Below are 20,272 nucleotides of genomic sequence, written 5' to 3'. Positions count from 1 at the left end.
ATATTTTGTTTACTTTTACATTACAGAATTCCACTGTTTTTAAGGTTCAGTATTTAATTTTGGATCAAATAGTCCACTAGTCACTTAGATATGTGCAAAATACAATTAAATAAGTGAATAGCTTCTCTGCAAACTGTATAATGCAGAAGAGCAAAGGCCTAGGGAAAAGGGGAAGAGGGGATCCACACAAGCAAGAATTATCTTTGTAATAAAATTTACATCCAAAAGATGCAATTAGTATATTTTAGGGTGAGGGTGAGAGTGATATACAACAATTTAAATAGATCAGGGCAAAAAAAAAAACTTTAAACAGAAAATAGTAATTAGAAAACTAGTTATTACATAAAACAAATACCTAAAGAAATTAAAACATAAACCTATAAAAAACAGAAAAAATTATTTTGTTCTTTCAGTTTTATTAATAAAATACATCCACTTATATTAATCAGTTCAGCTACTTTGATTTGTAAATTCCATTCTAAGGAAAATGCATATAGAACTGCTGCCTCTACTGATAATCTCCTCCTTGCTTGATTTAAGCTTAGCACCCGCAACCTAAAGCATGCAGCTAGGAAAAATATTTAAGCAACATACAAACATCTATCATCACATGCACAGGAGTCATTTCCTACCTTACATCCAAACATCAACGATAAAGTGTTGTTAGTGCATGCAACTTTGCAGTGGCAGAGCATGGGTGAGAAGCACTTTGGATTTTTGACAATAGGGGACATTCCTTTAGCACTGCAATGAAGACTGCTGCTTCAGGCAGAGGCACAAGTAGCCTTTTACAGCACATGGGACCGTGATCAGGCTCTGCTGAAGCGCTAGTTTACTCCGTGCTGATCTGAAGCAGCCTTCTTAAATCTAAAGCAGAGCACCATGATGAGATCATTTCTAGCTCAGTCTTTTCCCTCCCTCTCTTCTTCCCTCCCCCGGCTTGCTCTCTCTTCTCTCTTCTCTCTCTCTCTCTCTCTCCCTCCCTCCTTTTCTTTTATTTAATCAAATAACAGGTCTGTTCTGATTGGAAGAATTCTACATTCTCCTTGCAAAGAGCATGTTGCACCAAAAGGAGACGGCAGGCAAACAGATGGGTGGACAGACACGCTTAGGCACACACAGATAGATAGTTAGAGAGATGGAATGAGCATAATAATTTACACAGTCTGACAAAACAGGACTAAATCACTTTTCAAAATGCTGCAGTTTTCCCTTTTTGGTGCTAAGCCAAGGAAATACGGCAGTGGACAAAAACTGCTATTCAGAATCAACAGTATCCTTAAGTTATTAAGATTCATTGCAGGATGAGATTCTGAGCTTTGCATAAATAACACAATCTGCTCTCTCACCAGCAGTAATAAACAAGAATGAAGGTAAGACTGCATTTGTACAGTAGCTACACTCATGACTTAATACCATACCAAGAAGCCACACACATCACAGTTGTTGTGTCAATGAATCCATCCTCTCTATGCAAACACGTACAAATTCAGTACATATATAGTATGGATTCAAGAAGGAAAACGGGTCCAGTCATACTGGGATGCAGCTGCTAACCTAACAAATCATTAACAATGTAAAAATCTGGTAGCAAATGAACTATTTTAAGACACATCTTATTTTCACTTTAATCCAAGTTGATTGTCATTATTATTAATTAATGAAATTACATTCTTTCATTGTATCATTTACTATTGATCTTATTTAACTGCAGTGTTTTAAGCTGTTTTTTAACTTCATTGTTACTTTCGACAACACAGAAAGGCAAATTCAGTCCAAGATGTTTTTTGTAATGCTAATTTAAACCTTTATTCTCAAAGTAAAAAAGCATTTAGCTGCAGGTTGCCATGCAGGAGAATGCAATCTAGTATGAAGGAACATCACAGTCAACTAGTAATATGCTTGGGGAAATAATGTCTGAGCAGCAACCAAATTTTGTCTGTGGCAAACTGCCATGTTTTCCGGGAGTACTTGACAGCAGTGAGCAAATGTGTGTGCCAGAGTGTGTGTGTGTATGTGTGTTTGTGTCAGAAACAAAAACGCACACTTTCTTCTTTTTATATTTAGGTGATACATTTCACTTTCTAACTACTATCGGACCTGATAACTTAAATGTAAATTACTACTAAAAAGTCAATACTTTAACACACTTTACAGTATTCTCAAACAAAATTAACAGCCAAAAGAAGATGCCCAGAGGATTGTGTCAAAGAGCCTGCAAAAATATCTTCAGTGGGCTTTTCAAGGCAGCTGGACAAAGCTTAAGGTGGATATTAACTGCTGTTCTGTTGAAAACAGCTGTCACCATCACAATAAGCTTCTTCTTGGCTGTGAGTTTAATGAAAACTAAAAGAGTTACATAAGCGAAGACTGAAAATGGGAAATTAAGTGTGACTTTTTATGAAAATCTAGCTTTAATTTGCTCATCATATACAGCAAATACAATTCAGTCAAACCAGCACACAAATATCCTTGAAAGTATCTTATTATAATAAAATAATTGCCATTTCAATAATAAAAAGCTATTAATCAAAATGATTAAATTATTTTAAAATACGAGGAAGCTGAAAGCATTCAGGCTACAGTCTAAAGACAGGCTAAACCTTCTGACAGCATATTGGTACATTATTAGAATATTGGCTTTACTTACTTTTTGCTTACTGCTAAATAATACAAACAAATCCTTTGTTAAGTCATGTTATGCTGTGACTAACAGATAAACTACAAGTAGCCCTAAGTGATTTATGCTTTATAAGTCCTACTACAAATAATTAAATTGTTGGTTAACATGTTTTTGAATATCATTAACTGACAAACAGGAGTACACAAGACGTCAATATTCTAAAGCGTTGTCAGCTTATAAAAACAATGATCTTTATTCCACTAGTCTAATAACATCCTGTAAAAAAATGAATTATTTCACAATATTAGAAAGCTGCAGTCATTCATGCGCGATACCTACAGTTTAGTTTAAAAGACAAGCAAAAATATTTGTTACAAAATAACAGACTGCTGATTCGAAAGCATGACACTACACTTTAAAAATAATAAAAAGGTGAAAGCATCCTGGATGCTAATCCAAAACAGTAGAGGCAGCAAATCTATATGAATATTCCTTCGGTTTGTCTGCATTGTTTTTTTCTCCACATAATCTAGTTTTGCTCCCAAAGACATACAGATTCAGTTAATTGATTGTTCTAAACTGGTGTATGAGCATAAGTGGCACTGTAATGGTCTGGCACATCATTTAGGGTTGGTTTCTCCCTTGCATTTATAGTGTTGCACGGCACCGTGTTGAGAGCTTTATGTGATGTAGAAAACTGAATTCATGTTTGTTTGGTTGTGGACCATCTTGAAAACAATATCAAGTTATTACCATTTCAGTATAGCTCACAGAAATGAAAGAATTATTTAAATGCGTCAAAACAGACCAACCACTTTTCAAGGTTACACATTATTATAAAAAATTTTGACGTGAGCTTCAGTAGGCTTTGCGCCCTAGGAACCAAGTTACCCGAACTATTCAATAACATATCAGTAATTATTTACCGATCTGATGCTGATCATTCAGATAATAAAATAGGTCAACAGCAATTGACGAGAAAAATTCATAATTAATTACAGAATTACGGTATTTGAGGGTTCCTCTAGATTGCCTCTTTCTCTTGCATGATTTGGCTCAAAAACTAATCTCATAACCGGCTCAGGTTTCGAGTTTGGTATTTTTCTGTCCAGCCACGCACCAAACATCGAGATATCAATGTCTTTGTTCCATCGAAATGCATCGAAAACCATAAATCGAAATTTTTGATGACTCTAAAGCTTTCGCTCCGCCCACATAGATGATAGGTTAGGGTGGGGGAGGGAACAAAGCAAAAAACACATTGCAACAAGCCCAACTGCTGGATTCTTGTGAAGTGATACACTTCATTTCAGTATGATTATGACTTTTTTAGCAAAACAAGGAGGACTGACGTCTGAACAGTGGTAGCTGTACCAGATAGAACCATAATGTGACACAGCATTCACCAGTAGATATTTGAATGGCAGCAAGTGTAAAGAATGTACCGGTTATGATACTTTTATAGAAGTTGAAAAGACCTAAACTGTGCCAGGTGGTGAAGTACTGTGAACTTTTGAAGCTGTGAGATAACTGCTAACTACAGTAAAGTGTCACTGATTAATGAGAGTAATTAGAACAGCAAGAATTACCAGATACAGAAGTAATGGCAATAACAGTTCTGATAAAGGAGGAGATTCATGTTCTAGTTTTCCTAAAACATTAATGTTTATAAAAATAATACCTCAAAAAAGGCTTGTTTTACAAACTGTTCTCACAGCTCATTATGAACAGTTTATAAATATTGTAGTCATGTTTAATTTAGGATAGTGTGCACACAAGTTAATTGAGAGATTCATTGGAAGAGCACTATAATTGTTATAAGGTAATTAACAGCAGAAAGTCATAATTACATTAAAGGTAATCTAAGGTGAAAATTGTTTGCTTTTATTGAAAGTGGCTTTATAAAATAAATAAGATGCATAAAATTTTTGTAGTAAATAGCAAATATCACAACTGTCATAATATGAACAGTCAAAGAATTTTCATCATGTTGGCAAGAATTGGTTTAGTTTTAGAATTTCTTTAGTGTCTCTGTGAAAAATAAGATATATACCCTACCATTTAGAAGACACAGCTGGTGTCTAGCAGTGGATTAAATATGTATTACCTGCAACAGACAAGGAGAAGGCAGCCAGAGTCGGTTCAGATCTTAGATACCACACATCAAAAGTAATCTATAAATATTTAGTTTTGTGTAAGAGTGATGGACAAAACAAACTAGAAAGGAAGGAAATGTACCCCTTCTTAAATTAGGCTAGCTTCAATCAATGATGTTATGTTAATAGGTTTTATAAATCACTGTACTCTATACAAACACAGAAAATACTCTCATGCTCTATACAACAGCTGCACTGACTGCATAATAATAATTTGGAAAAATGTCTCAGTATAGGAAAGGTGGTCAGCTGATAATGAAATATTCTAAACCTGATTAATGCAACTCAGGGTTTTTAGAGCTGGGGCCTATTGTGGCAGCACAAGGTGCAAGGCAGGAAACTAGGGCACTGACTAAAGTGGCAGTGCATTAGAGGATCCTCTCATGCGCATACCTGCACTATGCTTACATCAAGCCAATTTGAAATCAGCAATCAGCTTAAAGCCGATGCCACATTACATGGCATCTAGTCATTTTGGTTATGTTAGGCTTGCTGACTACTGGGCATGTCACATTTAACAATCGACCGTTCAGTACAGTCACACTCAACCCTTTTTATGACAGCCAATAATGTGCTGCCTGTATGAAGAGGTAACAGGTATGGCAGGTTCAGCTACAATCTTGCTCCTTTCTTGTTTCACTATTGTCATGGTATGTAAAACACAAGACATCAGATAAACGAGCTTCTCTTCTGTTTGTGAGGTCCAAATCATGCACGTTCCTTATTCCTCTTCCCTACATTATATTAACTAAACTTCCAGATGAGCGTTCATTGGTTATCAGCTCTGATGCACACAGAGCCTGTCCCTACAACTAAAGAAAAAATCAAATCTGTTTCTGAGCACACTGCCCTTGACTCACTATGATTATGCAAAAAGAGGGCTATGACTGAAAATCACTGGAATAGTCGTTTAATGTGACATGACAAACCTGTGTAGACACAGGCAGAACATTTAAATTCCACACAGATAAACACATGTCTTGGGATTAGAATCTAGTTCTATGAGGCGGCAAAACTACCCACTGTGTTACTGTAAATAAGCATGCTATTGTTAATAAAATCATTGAGATGAATGAGTAGAGAGTGGCCACTTAATGTGCTACCAGACCATCAAAGACTTGCAAGAAGCAAAAAGGGTACTGCAGCATCACAGGACAATGGGATGGTTCCATCTAGCGTGATATAGGAAGGCTAAGCAGTCTTTCACAGCTAACTATCTTGGAGATTTTCTTAGTGTTTTTCTTCTTGAGGTTTCAGGCACTGAACAAGCAGTATGGAAACAGGGGGAAGGAGTACATCAGCTAAGCTGATCTGTGCTGTCTAATAAATAAAATATTCCATTGCAATACATTCTTTCATAATGGTTCCAGAGAAAGGTAATGCATTTTTATATTGGTTGTAAATCTAAGTAAAAATCTTACTATACTCTGTACATGTGACAGTAATACTATTACTGTGACTGCTACTAGGATTACTAAAAATAGACCCCTAAAATTGGCTATTGGAAAGCATGTCTCTATATCATAGGAGTGGACATGTGAAACCTTTGTGGAGAAAGAGCCCTGAATGTGATAAGGATCACACAGAAGCAACTTCTTGCTGGAAAAAAATTGAAGGACAGACAGCATGTTTGAAAGTAACAGTACAAGGACCAGCAGTTATCTCTGTGCAGCTCCTTTAGGAGTGCTCAAGCTCTTCTTTAATCTCTTTTAAATGTGCTTGCTTAAACCAGAAGGGTATGCTAGGAGAGGTGAAACATTACAGTGTTTTAAATTGCATGTAGATGACCTTTGCAATGGATGCGTAACTTTAGGATAGGACAGGGAGATCAGCAATAGAAAAGGAACAACACACAATTAAAAGACGGATCATGTTGATGATATACCTAAGCATTTGTGCATTAAAAAGTTACTTATTTATTACTTTTTTTAATTAATGCTATGGTTTTACCTTTTTATTAAATATATATCATTTAGTTTAGATGCTAATGATATGCTTCTTTTACAAATGAATTTTCAAAAGTCTTCCATCTCAAGGTTATTTAGTGCTGCATGAAAATCTAGCTGTTTTACAACTTGTAAAATTCCAAGTGACATTTTCACAGTCTGTTTAATTTCAGTTTCATCAGTTTGTCAAATCCCTTTACAGGTGCTGGAAATGTAAGTTTTGGCCCTGGTAGAGAAAGGGTTCCGCATTACTCAACTGAGAGAAAAGTGAGTCTGTACCCTTCAAAGAGGAAGAGAGCAACACACCTCTGCTGATGGAGGGGCAGGAAGGACACACGCCTGTCAGGAGGAGAGCAGTGTGCTGTAACTGATGGACGGTGAGGCTATACCTCGAGCTCTGGAACAGAACAATGTGACACAGTAAATATGGAGGAAAAAGCTTCTGTGTGACGAATTGGAGCAGCGTGCTGTCAGGTTCTGCAGATACATGGTTTAATTTTTGCATTATTATTTGAAATTTTCTTTGAAATACATTGAACTTCTTATTTAAAAATCAAAGCACAGTAGCAAAACACAATGCAACTCAAAAAACACAGCAAACACAATAATATGTTCTGTAGGAATTCCACTAAATGATACGCTCATCCCTTATGCAATAAAAATACTTTTTTCCTATCTTTTCTTTATAATTTTGTTATGGGGTATTGTACATTTCTGTCAAAATTAATTTTCTTTCTATTACAACATTTGCTAGAGATGCAGCTGCCATCATGGAGACTGTGCACACATGCCACCACAGCCATTTTATAAAAAGGCCAACCTTCACATTTCAGGTTTTGCCAAATTTTAATGACAAATAAACAACTTAAGTGGACAATTTTTTTTCTGAGTAACATCTCCTTAGTGTTACAATTTTGGACCAGTTACTAACTCAGGTCAGCTTTGCTTAGTACTTACCAGAGTCTTCTTGCAGACTCTGGTCAGATTCTTTTTAGGGCCAAGTCACTTTATATAATTTTTCTAGTGTCTTTCAGTTGCAGACTTCACTTACATAATCTTAGTGAGTTGCAGGCAGTCGCAGTACTTTCTTATGACCATCTCTTGTGTAGTCTGATATCCCCAGTGACTCAGTCTGCCCCACACCCAAATCAGGTTTAATTTTTGCCTTACGTCATAGGGACAAGCTTGTGTGTGTGTGTGAGAACTGACAACCAAAACATGTTTACCTGGAAATACAGAGTATATAAAGCAGCTTCAAGAGATAAGGAATGTGGCTGTTTTGGACCTGACAAACAGTAGATATACGGGTCTGTTTGATGTTTTATGTTTTATGTACCACAACAGACTGAAAAAAAGAGAAAAAGAGCAGAGATTGCAATTGAACTGATCTGCTAACAAGTCATATAGCACTGCTCCATGAGGCAGCCTGTTATTTGCTGTCAGAAAGAGGGGCAAGCTCATGATACGAGGGCCGTTCAAAACATCTCTGCACTTTTTTTTAGCTCTATTTATTAAGAATTTCAAAAACTAATTACATCACTTTTCTATATAGTGACCTTCATTTGTGATGCAATTTTTCCAATATCGTACCAACTTTTTAATGACCAATTACTACTCCTCCCGCCTTCACTGTTTCCAATGAAAATATAAAAGTGTGGAAACGTTTTGAATGTCCCTCATACTTTGGAAACATGAAATTGTGCTAGAATGTCATCAAACAGTCATTTAATCTGACATACCTGCAATTTCAACAAGCTAAGCAATGGCAGTCATCAAATTTTATATCCCCTAGACTAAAAGCCCTTGTACTATAACATCAGCTTTAGTTAACTGATTCTGATGCTACCTAGACTCTTAGTCACTCCCTGTAAATAAGCAGTTATTATGTGCTTCATTCTGGACAAATCTATATAGCCATGGTACACACTACAAACACCGAAAGAGCTAAATAACAACTGCCGATAAAGACCTAAATGAAGCAGTGAAAGGCACACTGTGGTCAGTGGTGAATTTCAGGGTAGAAATGCATTACATTTGCAGTTTTCCCTCCAAAAAAGCAAAGATAACTACAGACTGTTGTGCCATAACCTTAGGTTGCTATGATGGGCATGCATTACAGCTATAGGTGCCCCAATCAGAAATAGATAAAGGCAAGATGTAACCTATGCTAGCAGGCTATACTTGGGCTGTCTCACCCAAGGGCTGACAAGGGATAATTTATCTAGAGAGAAAGGTAGATATGAAACTGGACCATAAATTATAATTAACTGATTGCTTCCTTTTAAGGTCCACATCAATGTGTCTTAGAGGAGCAGGGCAAGTTAAGAATACTTGTAGAGAAAAATCCTATACATAGCCAAAAAGGAAAAAAAAATGTAGAATCATGGGATGATACATTAATAGAATAGTAAGACTACATATATGGCTTTTATTGAAACAGCATACAGTACATATTGCATATGCATACATGATGTACAGTTTATATAGTGTTGACACACACACATAAATTATATATATACATATATATAAAATTTACATGTTTTCCCTGTAGCCACGTGAGTTTCCTCCAGGAGCCCCAATTTCCTCCCACAGTCCAAAGACAAACAGATTAAGTCAATTGGTGATGCTATATTGGATCATAGTGAATGTGTGTGTGTGTTTGCCCTCTGATGGACTACTGCCCTGTCCAGTAACTGATCCTGCCTTGAGCACTCGTCTTGCTCCACAAACGCTGCCACTCTGCTCAAGATAAGTGGGTTTGAAAATGTATGGGCACCTACTGTACATATGCACACTGGATATGATTTAAGAGAACAGCATGGGGGTGAGGCATTTTGAGTGCTGAGTGGAAAGAGGATTTCATGATTAATAACTTCAGTTTCTGCTCCACAAAGTCCCTCATAAAAAAATTGTGACATCACATCTGCTTCTTCCTGGCCCCACCTTTTCTGCTTCCCAGAAGAAATGAGAAGACAAAAACAAGAAGTTTTTTTCAGTCCACAGATAGATGCTTTAAGAAGCACATCAGTGTTTACAAAAGCATTGTATCCATGAGAAGAAAAAAATTACCTTATTTCTTTTTCTTTTTTTTTTTTTTTTGAAATGTTTACTTTTCCACCATTAAATTTCCCCTGATGGGACTGCAACTCTTTTTATGGCTTATTTGTGTTTCTTTTTATGACATATCTATCTATCTATCTATCTATCTATCTATCTATCTATCTATCTATCTATCTATCTATCTATCTATCTATCTATCTATCTATCTATCTATCTATCTATCTATCTATCTATCTATCTATCTATCTATCTATCTATGTCCATTCATCCATCCATTTTCTAAACCCACTTTATCTGGAGTCTATCCAAGCAGGAACAAGCAAGCCCTGGACAATGCTTGACCCACATCAACACACATACACATAGGCCAGTTTCATAATGCCAATATACATATATTATTGACTACATTTTACTCTGTGGTAGTGTATTCATTGTTGATACTTTATTGCTGTCACTTGTCTGTGGGAGGTATACAAGTAAAAATGTCATTCGAATCTATACATACAGTATCACAATAAACATGAACTGATTGTGTACATGCAGGTAAGAATTTCATTGTACCTTGCATACATGACAATAATGAATCTATAAACCTATAAAAAGGCACACAAAATTACAAAAATATTTTGGAAAATAAAGATGAACTTGACAATGGAACTTAGGTTGCCAAGTTTTTATATTTACCTAATTTAATAGGTATTTATCTATATAAAAAATATTTTATGAAATTTTGGATACTTGTGCTTTCTAAGAACATTTTCTCAAAGCTTATATTCCCAGATCTGGGAACACAAATTAATGTCTATATTATTGGAAGATGTTGTTTTCTCAGGTTCTTAAGCCTGCTACTCTTCAAAGTCTTTTGATATTGTTTTACTTATTCACTATCTACAATATATTACTTGGCCATCATTACTTGTCATCTCCAGTATTGCTGCCAATAAAAGGTCTTCTCTGATGCCTTTTAATTCTTTGGATTTTTTTCCGAAAATGATCATATTACAGTGCACAACAATTTTTTCAATGAAACGTTTTTGCTGATTGTGACAGGTACCTACTGGGTATGCACAAATACAGTTTTTGTTTTACTGCATCACGTAGGAACTCTGAGAAATAGACATTTATATGCTTACTGAAAATAACGTATTTAGTCATGTTTATGTTTCGCATAAGCTATTAAATTCAATAGAATTAAAAGTATTTTGCTCCTGATTTTCTTTTGTATTCAATGTCTGGTGCATCACGTTGTAGCGTCCAACAGTAGTCAGCAAGTATTGATGGATTCCAGTTGCCCTGGTATCGTTTCTCCATCGTAGCAATGTCCTGGTGAAACCTTTCACTGTGTTCGTCACTGACAGCACCGAGATTTGCGGGGAAGAAGTCCAAGTGTGAGTGGAGGAAATGAATCTTGAGTGACTTGTTGCACTTCATTGTCTTGTATGCTTTGAGAAGTTTGTCTACCAGCTGAATGTAGTTTGGGGCTCTGTAATTGCCCAGAAAAATGTCAACAACATCTTTGAAGGCTTTCCAGGCAGTTTTTCCGGCCCAACTAACAGATCTTCAAACCGCTTGTCACTCATAACATGTCTGATCTGGGGGCCAACAAAAATGCCCTCTTTGATCTTGGCGTCAGTTATTCTTGGGAACATCTGTCTTAAATAACGAAAACCTTTGCCTTCCTTGTTCAGTGCTTTCACGAAATTCTTCATGAGTCCCAGTTTTATGTGAAGAGGAGGCAAAAACATCTTTGCCAGGTCGACAAGCGATTCATGTGCCACATTTTTCTGTCCTGGAACTAACTTTTTACGGAGTGGCCAGTTCTGTCGAGAATAGTGCGACTCTTTGGCACGGCTGTCCCATACACAGATGAAACAAGAGTACTTTGTATAGCCAAGCTGCAGTTCTAGTAACAGAGCAACGACTTTAAGATTTCCACAGATATTCCAGTTGTACCTGCTATACTGGACGTGCTTCATCAACAGTTCCATATTCTCATATGTTTCTTTCATGTGTGCTGCATAGCCAACAGATACTGAAGGATAAACATTGCCATTGTGTAGCAGAACAGCTTTCAGGCTCAATCAATGAAGAGACACCACTCTTTTAGGGTTGTGATCACAACCCAAGGCAGAGAACAATCCTTTAATGTCACAACAGAAACAGAGACTATCGACTTGTACAAAAAATTTGGTTATATCATGATGTCGGCCTCGAAACACAGAAATTTGTGTACCTGTTGACAGCAAACACCATTCCTGCAGTCTTGAACCCAGCAGCTTGGCTTTTGCTTTTGACAGACCCAAATCTCTGACCAAATCGTTCAATTCGGACTGTGTTATCAGATGTGGATCGCCTGATGAGCACGGTTCAAAATCTGGGTCAATGTCACTGTCAGTACCCTGCATTGCAGTTTCTTCATCTGGTTCGTCTAAGGTCCAATCCTCTGGTGGTTTCGAAATTGGAATACTGTCGTCATGTGGCATGGGTCTCATTGCTGAAGGCAGATTAGGATATTCAATTGACTTCTTGTTTTTGGCAGAGAAACCACACATTAGTCAAACAGAAGTAACAGTCCGTCACATGGTCTTTCTGTTCTTGCCATATCATTGGAACAGCAAACAGCATCATCTTTCGAGTGCCTCTGAGCCAGGCTCTCAGACTGACAGCACATGTCGCACAGCAAATGTGAGGCGCCCATTCCTTGTCTTGATCACCAATTTTGCAGCTGAAATACAGGTGATAAGCTTTCTTCACAAGAGCAGTCATCCAACGTCTCTGAGGTGCAAGTGTATATTCACCACAGATATAGCAGAATGTATCGCAGCTGTTACGACATTGACGAGACATATCGCCCAACACCAAAACGTCTATAGCATCAAGCTTACTTACTGTTATATTGCTACAGATATTATACTTTACTATACTGCTACTATACATACACACTGACTATCTATATTAACCAAATGAGCAGGATCGGTGTATGCAAGTCACCTTTATAGCATGCTGAGACAGCGTCAAGCTCATCCAGACCTGCCCAGGATGTCAACTTCTACCGAACAGCTTCCAGCCTGGCCTGATTCCATGCCTGGACATTCCCAGGCTGCACAAACCATTGTTGATAAGTCACTTACGGGAGCGAAAATTTTGGATACAAATATAAAAAAAAAAAATCATGACAAAACTGAAATGGTATGTGATGGGTAAATTTTGATGTGATATTCGTGATCAGCACCCAAAAATCTATAAGAAACACCCAACAGTGTTCAAGAAGTAAAAACTTTGTTGTGCAGTGTATCAATTGTACTGTTAAGGCAACAAGTATTTGCTTTTTAGTATTCCAACATAACACCCAGCAAAAGGACAAAATTTAGTGATTAAGGCAACCCCAGAATTGACACAAGATGAAATCCTAGTACATCTAATAATGTATACAACAAAATCACTAGTGCTTTAATAAAACAGGAAAGATTACACATAAGAATGACATTCCTACTGTGATGACTGTCTTGGTGGGTGGTTAACCCCAGGCTAGGTAGGGTGACAATGGATAAAACTGGTGCACAGCACAATCCTAGGAAGAAGAGTTATTTTGCGTGATAAGAAAGAAGAACACCACTTTTTGGTGCTCTGGGTGGCTTGGAAGTGTAACTGTTATGAGCACCAGTACTGAGACAGAGAGTGAGGGAGTCGAGGTGGCCTGGCAAAAAATAGGTAATAATCTTCAAGTGGGATATGGAGAAGACAAACCAGCAGTTGCCTCGGTATGTCAGAAACTCATAGAGAAAAGAGAGTAAAGCCACAAAAAGCCCTTAGGTGGTGTGAGGGATGGCCGGCCATTTACCCCGGCCAATACCCCCAGGCCACTAGATGGAGCCCTCCCTGTATCATGGAAGTGCCTCGAAGACCAGCAGGGAATTATGGACAATGGAGTTTTTATTCCCAACCCTGCTGGACATCGTGGGGCCCACCAGAGGACGCTGCAGGGAGGCTCAAGGACTCTTACGTGCCCTATAACCCGGAAGTGCGTCATGATCACATGACAGGAAGAAACGATGTGCTTCCGGGTTGAGGAAAAGGACTTTTACCCTGACTCGGAAGTCATAAGGACTTCTGGGATTGTTGGACAAGAACACCTCTGGGTCAGGGAATATAAAAGGATGATGGGAAATCCCAGACGTGGAGCTGAGTTGGGAGGCAGGGTGGCTAAGCATCTGGGAGTGGAGGATTGAGTATTGTGATTATTGTATTGATTATTGATTGGTTATTGAGTATAGTGGAGAAGTGGTGCTTTGTGCACGTTAAACACTTATAATAAAATATTCATCTTTGGATTTTACCTGGTGTCTGATGTGAGGTCTGAGGGTTCAAGGGGTCACGGAGACCATAAACTGTCACAGTAGCAGCACATAAACCCTGCATGGAAGGAGTATGAACCTGTGGTTATTTTAAGTGAGGCAGCCCAGTTATAGCATAAGAAAACTGGGCTATTAAAGGGTAAAGAGATCTCAGGGGTACCTCAGTAACTTGTGGTTACAGACCAACTCTGAAACCTGGAAATAATATCAGACTTCCACTGAATATAAGGGTTGAAAATTACCTCACACCCGGCAAAGGATTGCTCCCCAAATGCTTACCGTTAAAAGTAGACAGTCAGGAATCTCCGTGATAAACTACTATCACAGAGGATTTGTGGGCTTCCTGTCAGTCCAACAAAGGTCTCTCTGTCCTCCTGATTCCTTTGGAATAACCACTTCTGGGGCACTTCTGTCACTGCCCACTAGTAGTCCCTATTTATGTTGGGCTTCTGTTCTGCTTGTAATCCTTTCTGCTATCCTGTGAAGTCTGCAACTCTTTTTCAGCTGGTTGAGCCCCCTAATACATATAGTGTATATAAACTCAATTCAAAGTGAATGCCAAAGTACTAAAAAAACCTTCAAGAACATTATTACTTATACAAAGGAATAAAGCATATTGTATTGACTGCTAGTGCAGTAGTTAAAGATATGAACTGAATAGAGTCAGAAAAAGTGAAGGCTATACTTAGCACTAGATGTAATAAGGGCAAAGACAGATTTGGGTGAACAAGAAATACAGAAGCCAAAAAGCCATAAAAAAAAACATCAGTGCAGAAACAAGAGAATGAAACAGCATCAGAGTCCAAGATTCAAAGACTAAGGTCACATCTGCTGTTTCTATTTAAACGTTAAAGCTGATTGAGCTCCTAGTCTGAAAGAACTCCAAATAGTGGACTTGACAAAGCTGAATATTCATCAAAGCATCACACCAAAGTCTACAGTAAGGTATAATAAAAAATAAAATAAATGCACAGAGTATTCATAAATGCTGAAACACTTTAATGGGCTAGCAGCACAGTTTTACCTATTGTCCTTTAAAAGCAGAACAACAGCTTCTGTCGGACCAGCTGAAGGATCACATGCTCATAGTGTTTGATAACAGAGCTTAAACATTTTTATATTTAAAGCAATTGTCATTCTGCTTTTTTAAATTCAATTTCTCCAGGTTAGGACAATAAAAAAGCAGACATAAGGCAGAAACCCCATTGGATGGGATGCCAGTCTATCATATGGTACAGGACGGTCACATACAAATATACAGTTGTTCTTTTGAGACTTGCCAAGAACTTAACAGCATTGGCAGCATTTAGGCTGTGAAGGAGGATATGAAGACAAAGACTCCACACAGAAAACACCTCACCTGAGCATTAAACATGCTGAAACATGCTGCACCAACCTCAGTCTAATATTCAGCAAAAATGGCAAAAAACTAAAGTTTCAGGTGATTAAATTACAGCAAAACCTTTAGACATGCTCTTATCTGTAAAGATGCTGTTTCAGTTTTATAAAACCAGGGCATTCCTTGGTCTTCACTATACTTTGGTAAAACAAGAGAATGCACTCATATTCAATGAAAATGGTTCAATGTAAGTGTCAGAAAACTTAAAGCTCTTAATAGAGTACAGGTAAGCAGGTAATAATTCTCCCCAGTAGTAAAACGGATAAAGAAGGTAAACACAGTAGAGAATCTGTGGTCTTATTACACTATTATTCTGAACCAGCCTCTCCTAATCCCCAGTCTCCATTGGGGATGGTTTTGACTTAAAGCATGCCACTTAACATGCCGTATCTTCTTTCTAATTACATATTTTCCACAAAAATCTGCTGGGAGCCTTCCACTAGATGGGACCAAGAAGCAATTAGTTACTCACTGCAATTAAAAGGTCACCCACAAGCCCTTAAGGAGATCTGTGAGCTAGAAGAAAGTGAGCCTGACATCCATCCAAGTGAGCCATTTGTGTATGGTTTAAAAAGACTAAGAAAAAATACTAATACAGATGGCAGATAGAACTAAAACTGCAACTTATAAAAAGAAGAATCACAAAAGAAAACTTCAAAATAAGGCCATCATTTAGATGTCTGAAATTTACACTCAAAGACAATTTCCCCTTGAGGATTAAAAAGTATATAAAATCAAATAAAAAATATATAGTTCTTACTGAAGAAATTGATAAGCAGGTAAATTAACAGAAACTATCTTTAGAAGGATTACATGCTTTTAGTGGTTGACAACAAACCTTAAGTACAGTATATTTACTTTTAGGACAGCATTCTTTTTCAGATCCATTTTTAAGAAGTGTCTATAATTATATTAAAATTACATAGAATAATAGTGGTGAGAAATTGTTGTGATTTATTTTCCATAATCTGCATTGTATTTATAAAAGTACTTGTTACAAAAAATTCAGTTAAGTACAAAGACTTTTCTCTCTCACCCATCAAATTATTTCAAATCAACTTCAATTTAAGTGTAGGACAGCCTGATGTTATCTTTTTTCCTATGGTTGGAACTCAGGTCCATGGCTTACAAAGCCAATGTCAGACACTCTTAACATCGGCTTTATCTTGCCAGGGCCTCTCTTTGGAATTCAGTCCATGCCTTATCTGATAAAATGATCAATCATAAGTCCAGTGACATCTCACAAATGAATCTGTGAGGCACCATCTGAATACCCAATCTCAGACTAAGAACCATAAATCAACAATTGGCAATAGATCGACAAAACTTTGCTCCAATAATCAACCAAAAAGGATGGTCTGTTGTGCACCCATGAAACTAATGACAAGGCTCTATTTCTTCCTTTAATACCCTATGTACACCCCAAATCTGGTCTTTTCCTTCAAGCTCACTGCCCGGCGTGGCCATATGTTCTGCTCTTTATAGCAGGGGCTCCTTAGCCTAGGAAGTGGCTGTAACCAAGGCTAGAACAATTTCTACCATTCTAAATGGTAACTGGTGCTGGACTGGAAGAACAGAAGACTGTCTATAAAAAGGGTTGGATGAAGGGTGCCATTAGTCCAAACCTTACTGAGGTAGCAAGCGTCCATACATAAAAGCCACACTTTCATCTTTCTAATGATGGGAGCTGACCCAGCAAATGTAATTTTGCTAGCAATCAAGTGTACTGTGTGTAAAAAGTTTGGCAACAAAACTGCAGTTCCACGTACAACCAGAAGGTGCAACCAAGGAAAAGTGCTCCTGAACAAAGAAAGATCCTTTCGCATTCTAGAGAAAGCCATCAAGGAAAAGAACAAACTATTGTCTACACCAGAACCATAAGTACACCTACTTTGAATCTGAGGACAATTAAGTGTAACTTACAGTAGTAGATAGGACAATGTCGACTAATGTATTATGCTGTTGATATCACTGTAACTTAAAGGTAATATGAAGGATAAGTTCTAGCTGTTAAAAGTTTCTTCCAAATTTAGCAAAAAAGTGCAGAACAGCAACTGCCAAATGCGCACACACAGAAACTCTCTGTGAGTAAATCAACAGCACAGTTATGGTAACAGAAGTTTAATAATTAGCTAAAGAACTAATCTTTCAAACATTTATTCTGCAAAAATGCTACAAAATAAAATAAATTTATTTAAGTCACAAGAAAGGGTATACAAAATTGATTTTTTTTCACTGTGTTTTAAAAATGATATCTTCAAAGTAGTGGCCATCATTAGCAATACACCCTTCAAGACAATTTCTGAACTTTCACATGACTAGTTCAGCCATTTCCAAGGGGAATAGCAACGATTTTGTGGTGAATATCGTTCTTGATGGCTTCAAAGTTTTGGGGTTGGTGTGTGTACTCCTTTCACTTGACATAACCCCACTAGAAGAAATCACACGGAGGGAGATCAGGTGAATGTGAAGGCCACCCGATATTGCTGCGCAGGGAGATCAGCTTCTCGTAAAACTTGCGTGCATCTCCACACCACATGAGCTGTTGCTCCATCCTGTTGAAATCAGGCATCCACCACATCTATTTCTTCCAGTTGCGGCGGTAAAAAGTTCTCTAGCATTTCAATGTAATGTTCTGAAGTGACAGTGACTGTTGCTCACCCCTCCTCTAAAAATTAAGGGCCTACAATACCAAATTCTGCAATGGCAAACCAAACTGTAGCATGCTCACTGAGCAGGGGTCTATGATGAAGTTCACAAGGGTTTGTTTTAGCCCAATAGCGAAAGTTTTGCTTATTTACGCATCCAATCAAATGCAAATCTGCCATGTCATTGCACATGACTATGGCATTTCGATGAGCGTTTGTAGAATGTTTGCTCACAACTCTCTACGGCTCTCTCAGTCTCTCACAGTGAGTTTCTGCAACACCGTCATTTTTTATGGATGAAAATTAAGGTTCTCATGCAAAATCCTCCTCAAAGTCGTGTTGGAAATGCATAAGGCAGGAGCAAGTTTGTCCCCTGAACACCTAGAAGACTGCAAAATTGATGCCCTTACAGCTTGGATGTTTTCAGGCATTCGTACAGTACAGAATTGTTTTCCGATTTGGGATGTTGCTGTTAAGAGGAATGCCAAAGTGCGTTCGTAAGGCATAGTGATGATGGATTTGTTGTTTTTGAAGAACACTTTGACAGCATGACGCGCACTGGACCAAGACATGTTGCCAACTGAAAACCACAAGGGACTGCCTATCAAAGGACCCCCATCCCAACCCACTCATCTGCCTCTACCTCGTGCAATGGCTTTGAGGAACGTTGCACACACACACACACATATATATTATATATATATATATATATCTATACATATTAATAAAAGGCAAAGCCCTCACTGACTCACTGACTGACTGACTGACTGACTGACTGACTCATCACTAATTCTCAAACTTCCCGTGTAGGTGGAAGGCTGAAATTTGGCAGGCTCATTCCTTACAGCTTACTTACAAAAGTTAGGCAGGTTTCATTTCGAAATTCTACGCGTAATGGTCATAACTGGAACATATTTTTTGTCCATATACTCTAATGGAGGAGGCGGAGTCACGTATCGCGTCATCACGCCTCCTACGTAATCACGTGAACTAAAAACAAGGAAGAGATTTACAGCACGAGTCAAACGCGGGAACGAAGGTAAATGACGTTAATTTTTGACTGTCTTTTAATACTGTGTAAGCATACATATTAACACATGTGCAATTAAACGTGTGCATTTACGGGGTGATTTCTCAGGCTTAAAAGCTCGCCTTTTATCAAACGCGGGAACAAAGGTAAGTCACGTTCTTCATTGTCTTTTAATACTGTGTAACCATACATATTAACACATGTGCAATTAAACGTGTGCATTTACGGGGTGATTTCTCAGGCTTAAAAGCTCGCCTTTTACTAAAAAGGTAAATGCAAAACTATTTTCAATCATTCTATGATCTGCTTCTCACAACTGAAGGCACCGTGGCTGATGTTACATCACTTGCTGTCCAACCATAAGCGTTACCTGGTGGTTAACTGGACACTCACTTCACTCCCTCTCGGGAATCGAAGCTCTGAGATTTTCTTTTGTTCTTAATTAAAATTTAAAAGCAATACTTCACCGCTGCTAAGCCCCTCTAGCGCTGACGTCCGAGGTTCGATTACCGTAAGCAAGTGCAGTGAGTGTGTAATTACATTCACGGCATTCGTAGTCTGATTCACAATCTGATTGTATGGGTGGTTACCTACGAGGTAACGCTTATACTTGGCCACCAAGTCAGGTAGAAGTGATCACTCGAGTAAAGGCAGCTTCACAAAAAAACAGATCCTTAACAAACTATTATTAGTATATTTTCCCTCAATTTAAAAATGTTTTATTTTCTTCTTAATAAAAATTTAAAAGCGGTACTTCTCCGGTGCGAAGCGCGTGGATTTGACCGACTGACACATACAGACATATTCATGAGTGCAGGTACTTCGGAAAGAAAGCACCATGTAAACCTAAAGTTTAAATTAAGTTCATAGACCTACAAAAGGTTGCCATTCATTTGAGGCAAGATTGCTTTTCTTCTGTACAACTATACATTGCATTCTCAAGAGTGTGCTTGCACGGCTTCAGATATATATGTATATATATATGTATGTCTATATATAAATATGTAAGCTTATAAGTACTGCCTTACTTCTCTTTAAGAAAGGAAGATGTAATG

At 37.8% G+C, this 20,272-nt stretch overlaps 1 protein-coding gene across 31 annotated transcripts in view; it reads right to left on the bottom strand.

Moving 5' to 3' along the window:
- The window catches only part of dlg2 (discs, large homolog 2 (Drosophila)), a 1,641,316-nt gene that overhangs the window by 883,225 nt on the left and 737,819 nt on the right, over nucleotides 1-20,272 (bottom strand). For 4 of the 31 annotated variants that reach the window (XM_051926962.1, XM_051926967.1, XM_051926968.1 and 1 more), the window contains exon 1: nucleotides 633-896. The exons of 24 other annotated variants lie outside the window; for them this stretch is intronic. In XM_051926962.1, coding sequence (XP_051782922.1) covers nucleotides 633-734 — 102 coding nt within the window. In that variant the 5' untranslated portion in view covers nucleotides 735-896. Of the gene's footprint in view, nucleotides 1-632; nucleotides 898-20,272 lie in introns of those variants that run through there. 3 more of the 31 variants (XM_051926961.1, XM_051926982.1, XM_051926971.1) reach the window with 3 other exon arrangements.

Source organism: Erpetoichthys calabaricus, chromosome 4, assembly GCF_900747795.2.
Source record: "Erpetoichthys calabaricus chromosome 4, fErpCal1.3, whole genome shotgun sequence".
Taxonomy (NCBI): domain Eukaryota; kingdom Metazoa; phylum Chordata; class Cladistia; order Polypteriformes; family Polypteridae; genus Erpetoichthys; species Erpetoichthys calabaricus.
The sequence above is the reverse complement of the archived record's forward strand: the minus strand, read 5'-3'. Positions and strand labels throughout refer to the sequence as shown.